Here is a 17662-nt window from a genome sequence, read left to right as displayed (position 1 = left end):
TCATAACAGCAAAAAAACCCAAATAACCCCCCAAAAACAGCAAAATGGGAATCTTAATTCATAGTATCATAACAATGCTCAACAAAAATCATAACAGCAAAAAAACCCAAATAACCCCCCAAAAACAGCAAAATGGGAATCTTAATTCATAATATCATAACAATGCTCAACAAAAATCATAACAGCAAAAAAACCCAAATAACCCCCCAAAAAACAGCGAAATGGGAATCTTCATTCATAATATCATGACAATGCTAAACATCAATCATAACAGCAAAAAAACACAAATAACTCCCCAAAAACAGTAAAATGGGAATCTTCATTCATAATATCATAACAATGCGAAACAAAAATCATAAAAGCAAAAAAACCCAAATAACCCCCCAAAAACAGCAAAATGGGAATCTTCATTCATAATATCACAATAATGCTAAACATAAATCAGAACAGCAAAAAAAACCAAATAACCCCCAAAAAACAGCAAAATGGGAATCTTAATTCATAATTTCATAACAATGCTAAACAAAAATCATAACAGAAAAAACCCAAATAAGCCCCCAAAAACAGCAAAATGAGAATCTTCATTCATAATATCACAACAATGCTAAACATAAATCATAACAGCAAAAAAAACTAAATAACCCCCCAAAAACAGCAAAATGGGAATCTTAATTCATAATTTCATAACAATGCTAAACGAAAATCATAACAGAAAAAAAACCAAATAACCCCCAAAAAACAGCAAAATGGGAATCTTAATTCATAATATCATAACAATGGTAAACAAAAATGATAACAGCAAAAAACCCAAATAACCCCCCAAACAACAGCAAAATGGGAATCTTAATTCATAATATCATAACATTGCTAAATAAAAATCATAACAGCAAAAAACCCCCAAATAACCCCCCAAAAACAGCAAAATGGGAATCTTAATTCATAATATCATAACAATGGTAAACAAAAATGATAACAGCAAAAAACCCAAATAACCCCCCAAACAACAGCAAAATGGGAATCTTAATTCATAATATCATAACATTGCTAAATAAAAATCATAACAGCAAAAAAACCCCAAATAACCCCCCAAAAACAGCAAAATGGGAATCTTAATTCATAATATCATAACAACACCAAACATAAATCATAACAGCAAAAAAACCCAAATAACCCCCTGAAAAACAGCAAAATGGGAATCTTAATTCATAATATCATAACAATGCTCGACATAAATCATAACAGCAAAAAAACCCAAATAACCCCCCAAAAGACAGCAAAGTGGGATTCTTAATTCATAATATAATAACAATGCTTAACGTAAATCATAACAGCAAAAAACCCCAAATAACCCCCGAAAAACAGCAAAATGGGAATCTTAATTCATAATATCATAACAATGCTTGACATAAATCATAACAGCAAAAAAACCCAAATAACCCCCCGAAAAACAGCAAAATGGGAATCCTAATTCATAATATCATAACAATGCTTAACATAAATCATAACAGCAAAAAACCAAAATAACCCCCCAAAAAACAGCAAAATGGGAATCTTAATTCATAATACCATAGCAATGCTAAACATAAATCATAACAGCAAAAAAACACCAAATAACCCCCCGAAAAACAGCAAAATGGGAATCTTAATTCATAATATCATAACAATGCTAAACATCAATCATAACAGCAAAAAAAAACAAATAAACCCCCCCCCCCCCATAAAAACAGCAAAATGGGAATCTTAATTCATAATATCATAACAATGCTTAACATAAATCATAACAGCAAAAAAACCCAAATAACCCCCCAAAAAACAGCAAAATGGGAATCTTAATTCATAATACCATAACAATGCTAAACATCAATCATAACAGCAAAAACATCCAAATAACCCCCCAAAAAACAGCAAAATGGGAACCTTAATTCACAATATCATAACAATGCTTAACATAAATCATAACAGCAAAAAAACCCAAATAACCCCCCAAAAACAGCAAAATGGGAATCTTAATTCATAATATCATAACAATGCTTAACACAAATCATGACAGCAAAAAAACCCAAATACCCCCCAAAAAACAACAAAATGGGAACCTTAATTCATAGTATCATAACAATGCTTAACATAAATCATAACAGCAAAAAAACCCAAATAACCCCCCAAAAACAGCAAAATGGGAATCTTAATTCATAATATCATAACAATGCTCAACAAAAATCATAACAGCAAAAAAACCCAAATAACCCCCCAAAAACAGCAAAATGTGAATCTTAATTCATAATATCATAACAATGCTCAACAAAAATCATAACAGCAAAAAAACCCAAATAACCCCCCAAAAAACAGCGAAATGGGAATCTTCATTCATAATATCATGACAATGCTAAACATCAATCATAACAGCAAAAAAACACAAATAACTCCCCAAAAACAGTAAAATGGGAATCTTCATTCATAATATCATGACAATGCTAAACATAAATCATAACAGCAAAAAAAAACAAATAACCCCCAAAAAACAGCAAAATGGGAATCTTAATTCATAATTTCATAACAATGCTAAACAAAAATCATAACAGAAAAAACCCAAATAAGCCCCCAAAAACAGCAAAATGAGAATCTTCATTCATAATATCACAACAATGCTAAACATAAATCATAACAGCAAAAAAAACTAAATAACCCCCCAAAAACAGCAAAATGGGAATCTTAATTCATAATTTCATAACAATGCTAAACGAAAATCATAACAGAAAAAAAACCAAATAACCCCCAAAAAACAGCAAAATGGGAACCTTAATTCATAATATCATAACAATGGTAAACAAAAATGATAACAGCAAAAAACCCAAATAACCCCCCAAACAACAGCAAAATGGGAATCTTAATTCATAATATCATAACATTGCTAAATAAAAATCATAACAGCAAAAAAACCCCAAATAACCCCCCAAAAACAGCAAAATGGGAATCTTAATTCATAATATCATAACAATGGTAAACAAAAATGATAACAGCAAAAAACCCAAATAACCCCCCAAACAACAGCAAAATGGGAACCTTAATTCATAATATCATAACATTGCTAAATAAAAATCATAACAGCAAAAAAACCCCAAATAACCCCCCAAAAACAGCAAAATGGGAATCTTAATTCATAATATCATAACAACACCAAACATAAATCATAACAGCAAAAAAACCCAAATAACCCCCCGAAAAACAGCAAAATGGGAATCTTAATTCATAATATCATAACAATGCTCGACATAAATCATAACAGCAAAAAAACCCAAATAACCCCCCAAAAGACAGCAAAGTGGGATTCTTAATTCATAATATAATAACAATGCTTAACGTAAATCATAACAGCAAAAAACCCCAAATAACCCCCGAAAAACAGCAAAATGGGAATCTTAATTCATAATATCATAACAATGCTTGACATAAATCATAACAGCAAAAAAACCCAAATAACCCCCCGAAAAACAGCAAAATGGGAATCCTAATTCATAATATCATAACAATGCTTAACATAAATCATAACAGCAAAAAAAAACAAATAACCCCCCAAAAACAGCAAAATGGGAATCTTAATTCATAATATCATAACAATGCGAAACAAAAATCATAAAAGCAAAAAAACCCAAATAACCCCCCAAAAACAGCAAAATGGGAATCTTCATTCATAATATCACAATAATGCTAAACATAAATCAGAACAGCAAAAAAAACCAAATAACCCCCAAAAAACAGCAAAATGGGAATCTTAATTCATAATTTCATAACAATGCTAAACAAAAATCATAACAGAAAAAACCCAAATAAGCCCCCAAAAACAGCAAAATGAGAATCTTCATTCATAATATCACAACAATGCTAAACATAAATCATAACAGCAAAAAAAACTAAATAACCCCCCAAAAACAGCAAAATGGGAATCTTAATTCATAATTTCATAACAATGCTAAACGAAAATCATAACAGAAAAAAAACCAAATAACCCCCAAAAAACAGCAAAATGGGAATCTTAATTCATAATATCATAACAATGGTAAACAAAAATGATAACAGCAAAAAACCCAAATAACCCCCCAAACAACAGCAAAATGGGAATCTTAATTCATAATATCATAACATTGCTAAATAAAAATCATAACAGCAAAAAACCCCCAAATAACCCCCCAAAAACAGCAAAATGGGAATCTTAATTCATAATATCATAACAATGGTAAACAAAAATGATAACAGCAAAAAACCCAAATAACCCCCCAAACAACAGCAAAATGGGAATCTTAATTCATAATATCATAACATTGCTAAATAAAAATCATAACAGCAAAAAAACCCCAAATAACCCCCCAAAAACAGCAAAATGGGAATCTTAATTCATAATATCATAACAACACCAAACATAAATCATAACAGCAAAAAAACCCAAATAACCCCCTGAAAAACAGCAAAATGGGAATCTTAATTCATAATATCATAACAATGCTCGACATAAATCATAACAGCAAAAAAACCCAAATAACCCCCCAAAAGACAGCAAAGTGGGATTCTTAATTCATAATATAATAACAATGCTTAACGTAAATCATAACAGCAAAAAACCCCAAATAACCCCCGAAAAACAGCAAAATGGGAATCTTAATTCATAATATCATAACAATGCTTGACATAAATCATAACAGCAAAAAAACCCAAATAACCCCCCGAAAAACAGCAAAATGGGAATCCTAATTCATAATATCATAACAATGCTTAACATAAATCATAACAGCAAAATACCAAAATAACCCCCCAAAAAACAGCAAAATGGGAATCTTAATTCATAATACCATAGCAATGCTAAACATAAATCATAACAGCAAAAAAAACCCAAATAACCCCCCGAAAAACAGCAAAATGGGAATCTTAATTCATAATATCATAACAATGCTAAACATCAATCATAACAGCAAAAAAAAACAAATAACCCCCCCCATAAAAACAGCAAAATGGGAATCTTAATTCATAATATCATAACAATGCTTAACATAAATCATAACAGCAAAAAAACCCAAATAACCCCCCAAAAAACAGCAAAATGGGAATCTTAATTTATAATACCATAACAATGCTAAACATCAATCATAACAGCAAAAACATCCAAATAACCCCCCAAAAAACAGCAAAATGGGAACCTTAATTCACAATATCATAACAATGCTTAACATAAATCATAACAGCAAAAAAACCCAAATAACCCCCCAAAAACAGCAAAATGGGAATCTTAATTCATAATATCATAACAATGCTTAACACAAATCATGACAGCAAAAAAACCCAAATACCCCCCAAAAAACAACAAAATGGGAACCTTAATTCATAGTATCATAACAATGCTTAACATAAATCATAACAGCAAAAAAACCCAAATAACCCCCCAAAAACAGCAAAATGGGAATCTTAATTCATAATATCATAACAATGCTCAACAAAAATCATAACAGCAAAAAAACCCAAATAACCCCCCAAAAACAGCAAAATGTGAATCTTAATTCATAATATCATAACAATGCTCAACAAAAATCATAACAGCAAAAAAACCCAAATAACCCCCCAAAAAACAGCGAAATGGGAATCTTCATTCATAATATCATGACAATGCTAAACATCAATCATAACAGCAAAAAAACACAAATAACTCCCCAAAAACAGTAAAATGGGAATCTTCATTCATAATATCATAACAATGCGAAACAAAAATCATAAAAGCAAAAAAACCCAAATAACCCCCCAAAAACAGCAAAATGGGAATCTTCATTCATAATATCACAATAATGCTAAACATAAATCATAACAGCAAAAAAAAACAAATAACCCCCAAAAAACAGCAAAATGGGAATCTTAATTCATAATTTCATAACAATGCTAAACAAAAATCATAACAGAAAAAACCCAAATAAGCCCCCAAAAACAGCAAAATGAGAATCTTCATTCATAATATCACAACAATGCTAAACATAAATCATAACAGCAAAAAAAACTAAATAACCCCCCAAAAACAGCAAAATGGGAATCTTAATTCATAATTTCATAACAATGCTAAACGAAAATCATAACAGAAAAAAAACCAAATAACCCCCAAAAAACAGCAAAATGGGAACCTTAATTCATAATATCATAACAATGGTAAACAAAAATGATAACAGCAAAAAACCCAAATAACCCCCCAAACAACAGCAAAATGGGAATCTTAATTCATAATATCATAACATTGCTAAATAAAAATCATAACTGCAAAAAACCCGCAAAAAACCCCCAAATAACCCCCCAAAAACAGCAAAATGGGAATCTTAATTCATAATATCATAACAATGGTAAACAAAAATGATAACAGCAAAAAACCCAAATAACCCCCCAAACAACAGCAAAATGGGAACCTTAATTCATAATGTCATAACATTGCTAAATAAAAATCATAACAGCAAAAAAACCCCAAATAACCCCCCAAAAACAGCAAAATGGGAATCTTAATTCATAATATCATAACAACACCAAACATAAATCATAACAGCAAAAAAACCCAAATAACCCCCCGAAAAACAGCAAAATGGGAATCTTAATTCATAATATCATAACAATGCTCGACATAAATCATAACAGCAAAAAAACCCAAATAACCCCCCAAAAGACAGCAAAGTGGGATTCTTAATTCATAATATAATAACAATGCTTAACGTAAATCATAACAGCAAAAAACCCCAAATAACCCCCGAAAAACAGCAAAATGGGAATCTTAATTCATAATATCATAACAATGCTTGACATAAATCATAACAGCAAAAAAACCCAAATAACCCCCCGAAAAACAGCAAAATGGGAATCCTAATTCATAATATCATAACAATGCTTAACATAAATCATAACAGCAAAAAACCAAAATAACCCCCCAAAAAACAGCAAAATGGGAATCTTAATTCATAATACCATAACAATGCTAAACATAAATCAAAACAGCAAAAAAAACCCAAATAACCCCCCGAAAAACAGCAAAATGGGAATCTTAATTCATAATATCATAACAATGCTAAACATCAATCATAACAGCAAAAAAAAAACAAATAACCCCCCCCAAAAAAACAGCAAAATGGGAATCTTAATTCATAATATCATAACAATGCTTAACATAAATCATAACAGCAAAAAAACCCAAATAACCCCCCAAAAAACAGCAAAATGGGAATCTTAATTCATAATACCATAACAATGCTAAACATCAATCATAACAGCAAAAACATCCAAATAACCCCCCAAAAAACAGCAAAATGGGAACCTTAATTCACAATATCATAACAATGCTTAACATAAATGATAACAGCAAAAAAATCCAAATAACCCCCCAAAAAACAGCAAAATGGGAATCCTAATTCATAATATCATAACAATGCTAAACATAAATCATCACAGCAAAAAAAAACCCAAATAACCCCCCAAAAAACAGCAAAATGGGAACCTTAATTCACAATATCATAACAATGCTTAACATAAATGATAACAGCAAAAAAATCCAAATAACCCCCCCAAAAAACAGCAAAATGGGAACCTTAATTCATAATATCACAACAATGCTAAACATCAATCATAACAGCATAAAAAAAACAAATAACCCCCCGAAAAACAGCAAAATGGGAATCCTAATTCATAATATCATAACAATGCTAAACATAAATCATCACAGCAAAAAAAAAACCAAATAACCCCCCAAAAAACAGCAAAATGGGAATCTTAATTCATAATATCAGAACAATGCGAAACATAAATCATCACAGCAAAAAAAACCCAAATAACCCCCTAAAAAACAGCAAAATGGGAACCTTAATTCATAATATCATAACAATGCTTAACATAAATCATAACAGCAAAAAAACCCAAATAACCCCCCCAAAAAACAGCAAAATGGGAATATTAATTCATAATATCATAACAATGCTTAACATAAATCATAACAGCAAAAAACCCCAAATAACCACCCAAAAAACAGCAAAATGGGAATCTTAATTCATAATATCATAATGCTTAACACAAATCATGACAGCAAAAAAATCCAAATAACCCCCCAAAAAACAGCAAAATGGGAATCTTAATTCATAATACCATAACAATGCTTAACATAAATCATAACAGCAAAAAAACCCAAATAACCCCCCCAAAAAACAGCAAAATGGGAATATTAATTCATAATATCATAATGCTTAACACAAATCATGACAGCAAAAAAATCCAAATAACCCCCCAAAAAACAGCAAAATGGGAACCTTAATTCATAATATCATAACAATGCTTAACATAAATCATGACAGCAAAAAACCCCAAATAACCACCCAAAAAACAGCAAAATGGGAATCTTAATTAATAATATCAGAACAATGCTTAACATAAATAATAACAGCAAAAAAACCAAAATTACCCCCCAAAAAACAGAAAAATGGGAATCTTAATTCATAATATGATAATGCTAAACATCAATCATAACAGCAAAAAAACCCAAATAACCCCCCAAAAAACAGCAAAATGGGAATCTTAATTCATAATACCATAACAATGCTAAACATAAATCATAACAGCAAAAAAATCCAAATAACCCCCCAAAAAACAGCAAAATGGGAACCTTAATTCATAATATCATAACAATGCTTAACATCAATCATAACAGCAAAAAAACCCAAATAACCCCCCCAAAAAACAGCAAAATGGGAATATTAATTCATAATATCATAACAATGCTTAACATAAATCATAACAGCAAAAAACCCCAAATAACCCCCCAAAAAACAGTAAAATGGGAATCTTAATTAATAATATCAGAACAATGCTAAACATAAATCATAACAGCAAAAAAATCCAAATAACCCCCCAAAAAACAGCAAAATGGGAACCTTAATTCATAATATCATAACAATGCTTAACATAAATCATAACAGCAAAAAAACCCAAATAACCCCCCCAAAAAACAGCAAAATGGGAATATTAATTCATAATATCATAACAATGCTTAACATAAATCATAACAGCAAAAAACCCCAAATAACCCCCCAAAAAACAGCAAAATGGGAATCTTAATTAATAATATCAGAACAATGCTTAACATAAATCATAACAGCAAAAAAACCAAAATTACCCCCTAAAAAACAGAAAAATGGGAATCTTAATTCATAATATGATAATGCTAAACATCAATCATAACAGCAAAAAAAACCAAATAACCCCCCAAAAAACAGCAAAATGGGAATCTTAATTCATAATACCATAACAATGCTAAACATAAATCATAACAGCAAAAAACCCCAAATAACCCCCCAAAAAACAGCAAAATGGGAATCTTAATTCATAATATCAGAACAATGCTAAACATAAATCATAACAGCAAAAAAACCCCAAATAACCCCCCAAAAAACAGCAAAATGGGAATCTTAATTCATAATATCAGAACAATGCTTTAGGGTGCCTTCACATACACGGATTATTCTTACGAGTCCTTACGGATCGCCAACTCGTAGTTAATCGCAAGCATCCGTAAATAACGGAAGATGATTTTTGACATGTCAAAAGTTGTTGCGAGTTGTGACGAGTTATCTACGGATACCAGCGAGTTATTTACGGATGCTTGCGATTGACTACGAGTTGGCGATCCGTAAGGACTCGTAAGAATAATCCGTGTATGTGAAGGTTGCATAACATAAATCATAACAGCAAAAAAACCCAAATAACCCCCCAAAAAACAGCAAAATGGGAATCTTAATTCATAATATCATAACAATGCTAAACATAAATCATAACAGCAAAAAAACCCAAATAACCCCCCAAAAAACAGCAAAATGGGAATCTTAATTCATAATATCATAACAATGCTAAACATAAATCATAACAGCAAAAAAACCCAAATAACCCCCCAAAAAACAGCAAAATGGGAATCTTAATTCATAATATCATAACAATGCTAAACATAAATCATAACAGCAAAAAAACCCAAATAACCCCCCAAAAAACAGCAAAACATGAGCACAGGTTCACACAAGCACATACACCTTGTTCCGAAGCAAAGATATTCCATAATGCCACCTTCTTCTGCACATCCATTTGGGTTATGGTAACAGGTGGGCGGGAGTCCAAGGAAGATGTTGATGAAGGGAGACTCGAGTCGTGTTCAGGCTTGAACGGTATGGGCCTGTTGAGAAGAAAGATGCAGGCTGTTGGGGATATAAACTAAAATTATTCTCTGTTGTTATAGGCATATTTATCATTGGTTGGCATTTGCTCATGGAAGGGGTTTTATATTTCCTGAAGGAAGGAAGAAGAAGAAGACCACTCTTTTTTGCATCTTCAGATGCATATGGCTGCAGCAACAGTTTCCTCGACTAGTCAGGAATTCATCCCAGTAAGCCGCCTCTCATTTTGCCGGCCTCGGAAGGATGACAGGCCAAGTATTAAGCCAAATGGTATTAATTCAACTCGTGGGGTCACCCTTGGGAATCCCAGGGCATGGAGGTGTATCGTTGCGACCGGTGCAGCCGTTTTTGCGGTACCCGGGACAATAACGTTAGGCGGGAGTCCAAACCTGAAAATGCTGGAGACCAAAGCTGAAATTGGAAAACAATATAGCCTATTTTACTCCAGGGGGTCCCAGGATTGCCCACCCAAATTTTGCTGCGGTCGGTTCAGCCGTTTTTGCGGTACCTGGGAAGGGACGGACGGACAGACAGACGGACAGATATTTGGTGAATTATAGTAAGATGGCATGACAGGGGCTCTAACTCAAGACCGTGAGATTCTAAGCGAGCCGCCTTAACCATTAAGACAACATCAGGCTTACTTCCTGAAGGACAAGGATCAAAATTTGATCAATGAAACACGAGGAACAAACAAGAAGGAGCAATCAGAGATTGCAAACCCTCACCAGGATGTGTTTTCAGTGGTTTTTAAGGCTTTGTGTTAAAACAAATATAGCGGCCGAACCACGTGACCGATGACGTCATCATCATTATTTTTCAAAACTAATTTATTCCTATATTATGCTCAAGAAATTTCATCTTCATAGGATGAAGTTTTGTACTTGTCGAGTGTATGAGGGATACGAGATGTCAGGCGAATGATGATTATGACGTCATAGGTCACGTGGTATTGACACCATCTTGGAAAAAACGAAAAAGTTTGCGCATATATATCTCCGAAACCACCCCATGGAAAAAAATGAAAGTTGGCCCATTGCAAACGACTTTCCATGGGGAATAACATATGTTAATGATGATGTCATAGGTGCCTTCATCCTGACGTCATAAATCGACAAGTAGAACGCTTGATCCGATTAGTGTGAAATTTCTTGAGCTTGATCTTGGTATAAATTACTCGAGAAAAAAAAATGGTGACGTTATCGGTCACATGGTTTTGCAGGCATATTTTTACAGTGTAGCCCGTAGGGCAATGACGTCTGGAACAGCATTTGGCTGTCCGTCCATTGTATGGATGTCCCTCACAAACGTCCACCAATCAGAGCTGAGGATCTGGTCACATGACAGGGGACCTTCCAGACAGACTCCGATCAGATGCTCTAACCATTACCCCACCGAGTCTGGTATATTTAGCATAGGACAAAGAAAATGGAATTGATCAGATATTCAAATTCACAGTTATTGAAATGGAGTTTAGCATGCTCGAGGAAAGTAATGTAAGTGGATGGAAGAGTGATGTCAAAGTGTGAACATTTCAGATGATATGGAGATGATGCCCAAGTGCTCAAACTGTATAATATTCCATTACGTTTATTTCCAAGGAAGATCTTATAGACATCTTTACCCACATTGTTGCAATACCTGAGCTTCTCTCTCTCACAAGTGTTTCCATTCTTGAATCCCGTTATAGCATTTTCAATGCTGTTCCGTACAGTTTCTGCCTGAGAATTGACACAAAACAAGTACAGTATGCAGGGCACACTACAGGCCTATAATATGGGTGGCCATGTGTGAAATTATATAAACTAGCAGAGGTACCCGGGGTTGCCGGGCGGGGGAGGAGAGGAGAGGGGAACGGGGGGGGGGGGGAGGAGGAGGGGAGAGGAGGGGGACGGGGGGGGAGGGGAGGAAAGGGGGGGAGGAGAAAAGGGGAGGGGAGCAGTCAGAAGTGGGAGCTCTTTTACAGAGAATTTATATCTTAAAGGGGAGTGGAGGGGGAGGGGAGGGGGGAGACGAGGGGGGAAAGGGAGGGGAGGGGGTGAAGGAGAGGGGAACGGTGGGGAGAGGGGGGAGGGGGAAGGGGAGAGGAGGGGGGAAGGGGAGAGGAGGGGGGAGGCAGGAGAGGAAGGGGAGTGGCTCACGTTTCAGAGAGAATGTGGCTCACGTTTGTGAGTTAAGTGTGATGCCGATCAGGAAGAAGAAGAAGCAATGATATATATATAGTAAGATATATAAGTAAGACATACTATAGTATTAGTATTAATTAGTATAGTATAATTAGTAGTATTAGTAATTAGTATAGTATTACTATTAGTATAGTATTGTGGTGCCGCGCACACACTACTCGATTGCCAGAGAGGTAGGCCACAACGCGTTGGTACAACAAAGAGTCTTTATTCAAAGCTCGCACTTCAGCACTGCGCGGGCTCGAGCTTAGAGTCCGCATATATGTCCCGAGGCCACGCCTTGCCCCCGGGCGTGGCCGATAGGCGGGGCATGCATTACAGCTCCCCGCCTGGACGTTCGCGCCACCGGCTGGTGCGCTGAATTCTTGTCCCTTGTGTCCGCCACACGCGCCCCCCCAGAATTCCCGCGCACCTGAAGGGTGAGTTTGCGGGGAAGCCGGATGACCCGGCCGAAATGTCCCCTGGCGATGCGTGCAGGGCTGGGGGTTAGCGGGACGGCGGGGCTGGGGGGTGCCGGGGGTCTGACCGCCGGGGGGCGGCCTCAACGCGGAGGCAGAGCTGCTTGCGGGGGGTGGTCCAGATAGAGGTGGGCCGGCTTGAGGCGGTCCACGGAGACACGATCCAGGGCACCGCCGATGTCGATGGTGAAATATTTGTCCCCGGTCTCCAGCACGCGGAAGGGCCCGTCGTACGGGGGCCGTAGCGGTGCCTGGTGGGCGTCGTGCCGGACGAAGACGTACTCCGCCGTGCGAAGCTCCGGGGCGACGTGGGAAGACAGGCAACTGTGGTGTGCCGTCAGCACCGGGGCGAACCTCCGGGCGGTCTGGTCAGGTCTCCTGCAGGGTGGAGCGCTGTTGCGCCGCGGACCAAGGAGCCGTGGAGTCGGGGATAAATTCGCCCGGTACCCGCAGTGGTTGCCCGAAGACCAGCTCCGCCGAGGACGCGCGCAGGTCGTCCTTGGGCGCCGTCCTGAGGCCCAGCAGGACCCAGGGAGCCTGTCGGCCCAGCTGCCGTCGCGGAGGCTGGCCCGGAGCGCGGCCTTCATTGAGCGATGAAAGCGCTCGCACAGGCCATTGGCCTGGGGGTGGTAGGCCGTGGTGCGGTGTAGTTTGACACCGAGCCCTTGCGCCACCGCGTCCCAGAGCTCCGATGTGAACTGGGGGCCGCGGTCGGACGAGATGTCCGAGGGGGCACCGAACCGGGCAACCCAAGTGGCGATGAAGGTGTGCGCCACATCAGCCGCAGACATCGCCGCCAATGGCACGGCCTCCGGCCACCGTGTGGTGCGGTCCACCATGGTGAGGAGGTGTGTGAACCCTCGTGAGGGGGGCAGAGGTCCCACCAAGTCGACGTGAAAGTGGTCGAACCGACGCTCGGGCACTGTAAATGGGGCCAACAGGGCCTGGGTGTGGCGGTGGACCTTTGCGTGCTGGCATGCGAGGCACGTCCTGGCCCAGTCGCGGACGTCCTTCCTGAGGCCATGCCAGACGAACTTCGCCACGACGAGCTTCTGGGATGCCTTCGTGCCCGGGTGGGACAGGCCGTGGATGGCGTCGAAAACTGGGCGCCGCCAGCCAGCGGGCACGATGGGGCGAGGCCGGCCGAGGGAGACGTCGCATAGGAGGGCCGCGCCTGCGGCGTCGAACGGCACCTCAGTGACGTGGAGGCCCGTGACGGCGGTCCGCAAGGCCTGGACGCCAGGGTCGGCAGACTGGTCCTCTGCCATCCGGATATAGTCGATCCCGAGGTGGACCGCGTGCACGACGAACGGGAAAGGCAATCCGCCACTGGGTTGTCTTTACCCGCCACGTGACGGATGTCCATCGTGTACTCGGACACGGCGGAGAGGTGACGCTGCTGCCGTGCCGACCATGGTTCAGCCACCTTGGCCATCGCAAACACAAGGGGCTTGTGGTCGACGAAAGCCGTGAACGTGCGGCCCTCGAGCAGATGGCGGAAGTGTCGGACCGCCAGGTGGAGCCCTAGCAGCTCGCGGTCGAAGTTGCTATAGCGGTGTTCGTGCGGGCAAAGCTGCCGGCTAAAAAACGCCAGCGGCTGCCAAGCACCACGCACCCACTGCTCGTGCACCGCGCCCACCGCGTAGTCCGACGCGTCGGTGGTGAGGGCGATCGGTGCATCGGGCGCCGGGTGCGCCAGCATGGTGGCGTTGGCCAGGGCCAGCTTTGCGCCCGCAAACGCCGCGGCCATCGGCTCCGAGCAGGCGACGTCACCTTTGCCCGGCTTGCCCCGGAGGGCCTCGTGCAGGGGGCGCAGGAGCTGGGCGACGTGGGGCACGAAGCGGTGGTAAAAATTTACCATGCCCAGGAATTCCTGGAGCCCCTTGATCGTGCGGGGGCGAGGGAAATCCCTGACCGCCTCCACCTTGGCCGGTAAAGGAACGGCCCCGTGCCTGGTGATGCGGTGCCCCAAGAAGTCGATGATGGCGACGCCGAAACGGCACTCTGCGGGGTTGATGATTAGGCCATGCTGGCCCAGGCGTTCTAAAAGCATGCGGAGGTGGAGCAGGTGCTCCTCCCGGGACGCGCTCGCGACTAGGATGTCGTCCAGGTAGACGAAGAGGAAAGGTAAGTCGCGCAAGACGCTGTCCATAAGCCGTTGGAATGCCTGGGCCGCATTCTTCAACCCGAAAGGCATTCTCAGGAACTCGAAGAGGCCGAAAGGGGTGATGACGGCCGTCTTCAGGACATCGCCCGGTTGTACGGGGACCTGGTGGTAGCCCCGGATGAGGTCCACCTTGGAAAACACGGTCGTGTTTGCCAACCGGGCGGAAAAGTCCTGGATATGCGGGACCGGGTAGCGGTCGGGGGTGGTGGCATCATTGAGCCGGCGGTAGTCCCCGCACGGCCGCCATCCCCCGCCGGGCTTCGGCACAATGTACAGAGGGGAGGCCCAAGCGCTGTTGGAGCGCCGTACGTTCCCCAGCTGCTCCAGCGTGGCGAACTCCGCTTTCGCCACCGCAAGCTTCGTGGGTTCGAGTCGGCGTGCCCGGGCGTAGACCGGCGGCCCGACTGTGGGTATATGGTGCTCCACCCTGTGTTTAACGGCCACCGCTGAGAAGGTGGGCCGCGTGAGGGCCGGGAAACTGGCTAGGAGGCGGGTAAAGTCGTCCGCTGCCGGAAGCATGCAAACTAAACTCGCCGGGACGGAGCCTTCCAGCAAGCTGCTTGGCAAGCCGCTCGGTGAGCCGCTCAGTGAGCCGCTCAATGAGCCGCTCAATGAGCCGCTCAGCGAACAAGCGAGCGAGCTGAAGGTTTCGGCCTGTACGAGACGTCTGCGCTTCACGTCGACCAACAGCCCATGCGCACATAGGAAGTCCGCGCCCAGCAAAGCCATTGGCACGCTGGTGGTCACGAACGACCATTGAAAGTGCTGCCCTCCGAACCGCAGTGAGAGGCAACGCTTCCCGAATCTGCGGATGGGTGTACCGTTGGCGGCAAGCAAAGCGGGGCCCGGCCCGCGGTTTGCTTGTTGGACGTGGAGGCGGGGAGGACGCCTACCTGCGCTCCTGTGTCGCAAAGGAAACGGCGCCCGGACAAGGTGTCCGTGATGAACAGGAGGCTGCCGAAATGGCCGACGCTCAGGGCCGCTAATGAGCACCGGCCCGGTCGTTTCCCGACCCGTCAAAAGAGCACGGCGGGCGACAAGTTTTAGCCTTGCGGCCGAACCTGGCGTGGTAGTAGCACCAGGTTTGCGGCGGTGATGGCCTCGGCGGCCATGGTGGTGGCGGCGGCGGTAGTGGGCGGGGCGCAGGAGCGGCCACGAGGGAAGCCGGGGGCGCTGTAGCCTCTGTCCCGGGATCCACTACGGCAGCACCGTAAACCGACCGCGTGTCGCAGGCCGCGAAAAACTTGTAGGCCTCTCCGGCCAGGTCGCGGGGTTCCGTGATTTTGGAACCGGCCAGCACGAGGCGCACCTGTATCGGTAGCTGGCGGAGGAAAAGCGCGTGAAACAAGAAATCCGGGCGCTGGTCTCCAAGCAGCGACCGCATGTAATCCATCCGGACGGATGGTCGTGTGTCGCCGAGGGCGGGAAGGTCCAGGAGGCGGTCGGCCCATTCGATCTCCGTGAGCCCGAACGTGGTGTGGAGGAGATGTTTAAGCACCTGGTACTTGTTGTCGCCCGGCGGGCGCCGAAGGATGGACATGACTCGGGCGGCAGTGCCGTGCCCCGAGGGCGGCGACCACGTGGTAGTACCGGGTCTCCTCCGCCGTGATGCCTCGAAGCTGAAATTGGGCTTCGGCCTGCACAAACCAAACGTCGGCCTGTGCTTCCCAAAACTCCGGGAGTTTGACGGCGACGGCGTTGGTAGCCATGGCGCGTTCGGGGGTCAGCAACGGCTGAACCAATCGGGGTCACCAGTGTGGTGCTGCGCACACACTACTCGATTGCCAGAGAGGTAGGCCACAACGCGTTGGGACAACAAAGAGTCTTTATTCAAAGCTCGCACTTCAGCACTGCGCGGGCTCGAGCTTAGAGCCCGCATATATGTCCCAAGGCCACGCCTTGCCCCCGGGCGTGGCCGATAGGCGGGGCATGCATTACAGTTCCCCGCCTGGACGTTCGCGCCACCTGCTGGTGCGCTGAATTATTGTCCCTTGTGTCCGCCACAGTATTATACATACTATAGTATTATTAGTACACTATAGATATGCTATAGTATTATATAGTAATATATATATATATATATATATATATATATATATATATATATATATTGTTATAGATCGCGGTTAGATGTTATAGACCGAGCGGTGGTGTAAGACCGCGACCTAACAAAACTCACCCGATTCACCCAGAACTTTGGCCGTATCGCACCGTAGCTGCTCAATGAGGGAAAAGACAAAAACGACGCAATGCAAGAGGAAAAGGAATTAAAACGAGAAGACGTACAGACGAGTAATGGGGTTTATTATTTACACACACAAGCAAAAAGGAGCAATCAAGTTTATTTACAACACATAAGACGCAGGTGACACAGTGCAAATACTAGCTTATCTACAGGCTTAACTTATCCCATGACAGAACAAACAAAAGACACTGACTCACGCGGGGAATTGCAGGAATCGCAGGATGTGGATGGCTGGAGGGAGAGGGAAGTCCAAGGGGGGTCATGCAGCACGATCGGCGCGTTTAGCAGCCGCCGTTCCTTTTCGGCCCTGCTCCAAACCGCCGCCCAGGCCCCAAGCGGCTGCCGGGTGTCGCTGCTGCTCCCGCCTCCACTTGCCTTGCCAGGCCTTGTCC

At 42.0% G+C, this 17662-nt stretch overlaps 1 protein-coding gene across 1 annotated transcript in view; it reads right to left on the bottom strand.

Moving 5' to 3' along the window:
- Nucleotides 1-17662, bottom strand: part of LOC137432158 (epidermal growth factor receptor kinase substrate 8) — a 68656-nt gene that overhangs the window by 709 nt on the left and 50285 nt on the right. The window contains exons 7-8 of the mRNA XM_078783939.1: nt 11856-11935; nt 10074-10213 (exon numbers count right to left, since the gene is read on the bottom strand). Coding sequence (XP_078640065.1) covers nt 10074-10213; nt 11856-11935 — 220 coding nt within the window. The remainder of the gene's footprint in view (nt 1-10073; nt 10214-11855; nt 11936-17662) is intronic.

Source organism: Myxine glutinosa, chromosome 8 (genome assembly GCF_964187855.1).
Source record: "Myxine glutinosa chromosome 8, kmMyxGlut1.1, whole genome shotgun sequence".
Classification (NCBI taxonomy): Eukaryota; Metazoa; Chordata; class Myxini; order Myxiniformes; family Myxinidae; genus Myxine; species Myxine glutinosa.
Note: the sequence above shows the minus strand (reverse complement) of the source record. Positions and strands in the feature narration are given on the sequence as shown.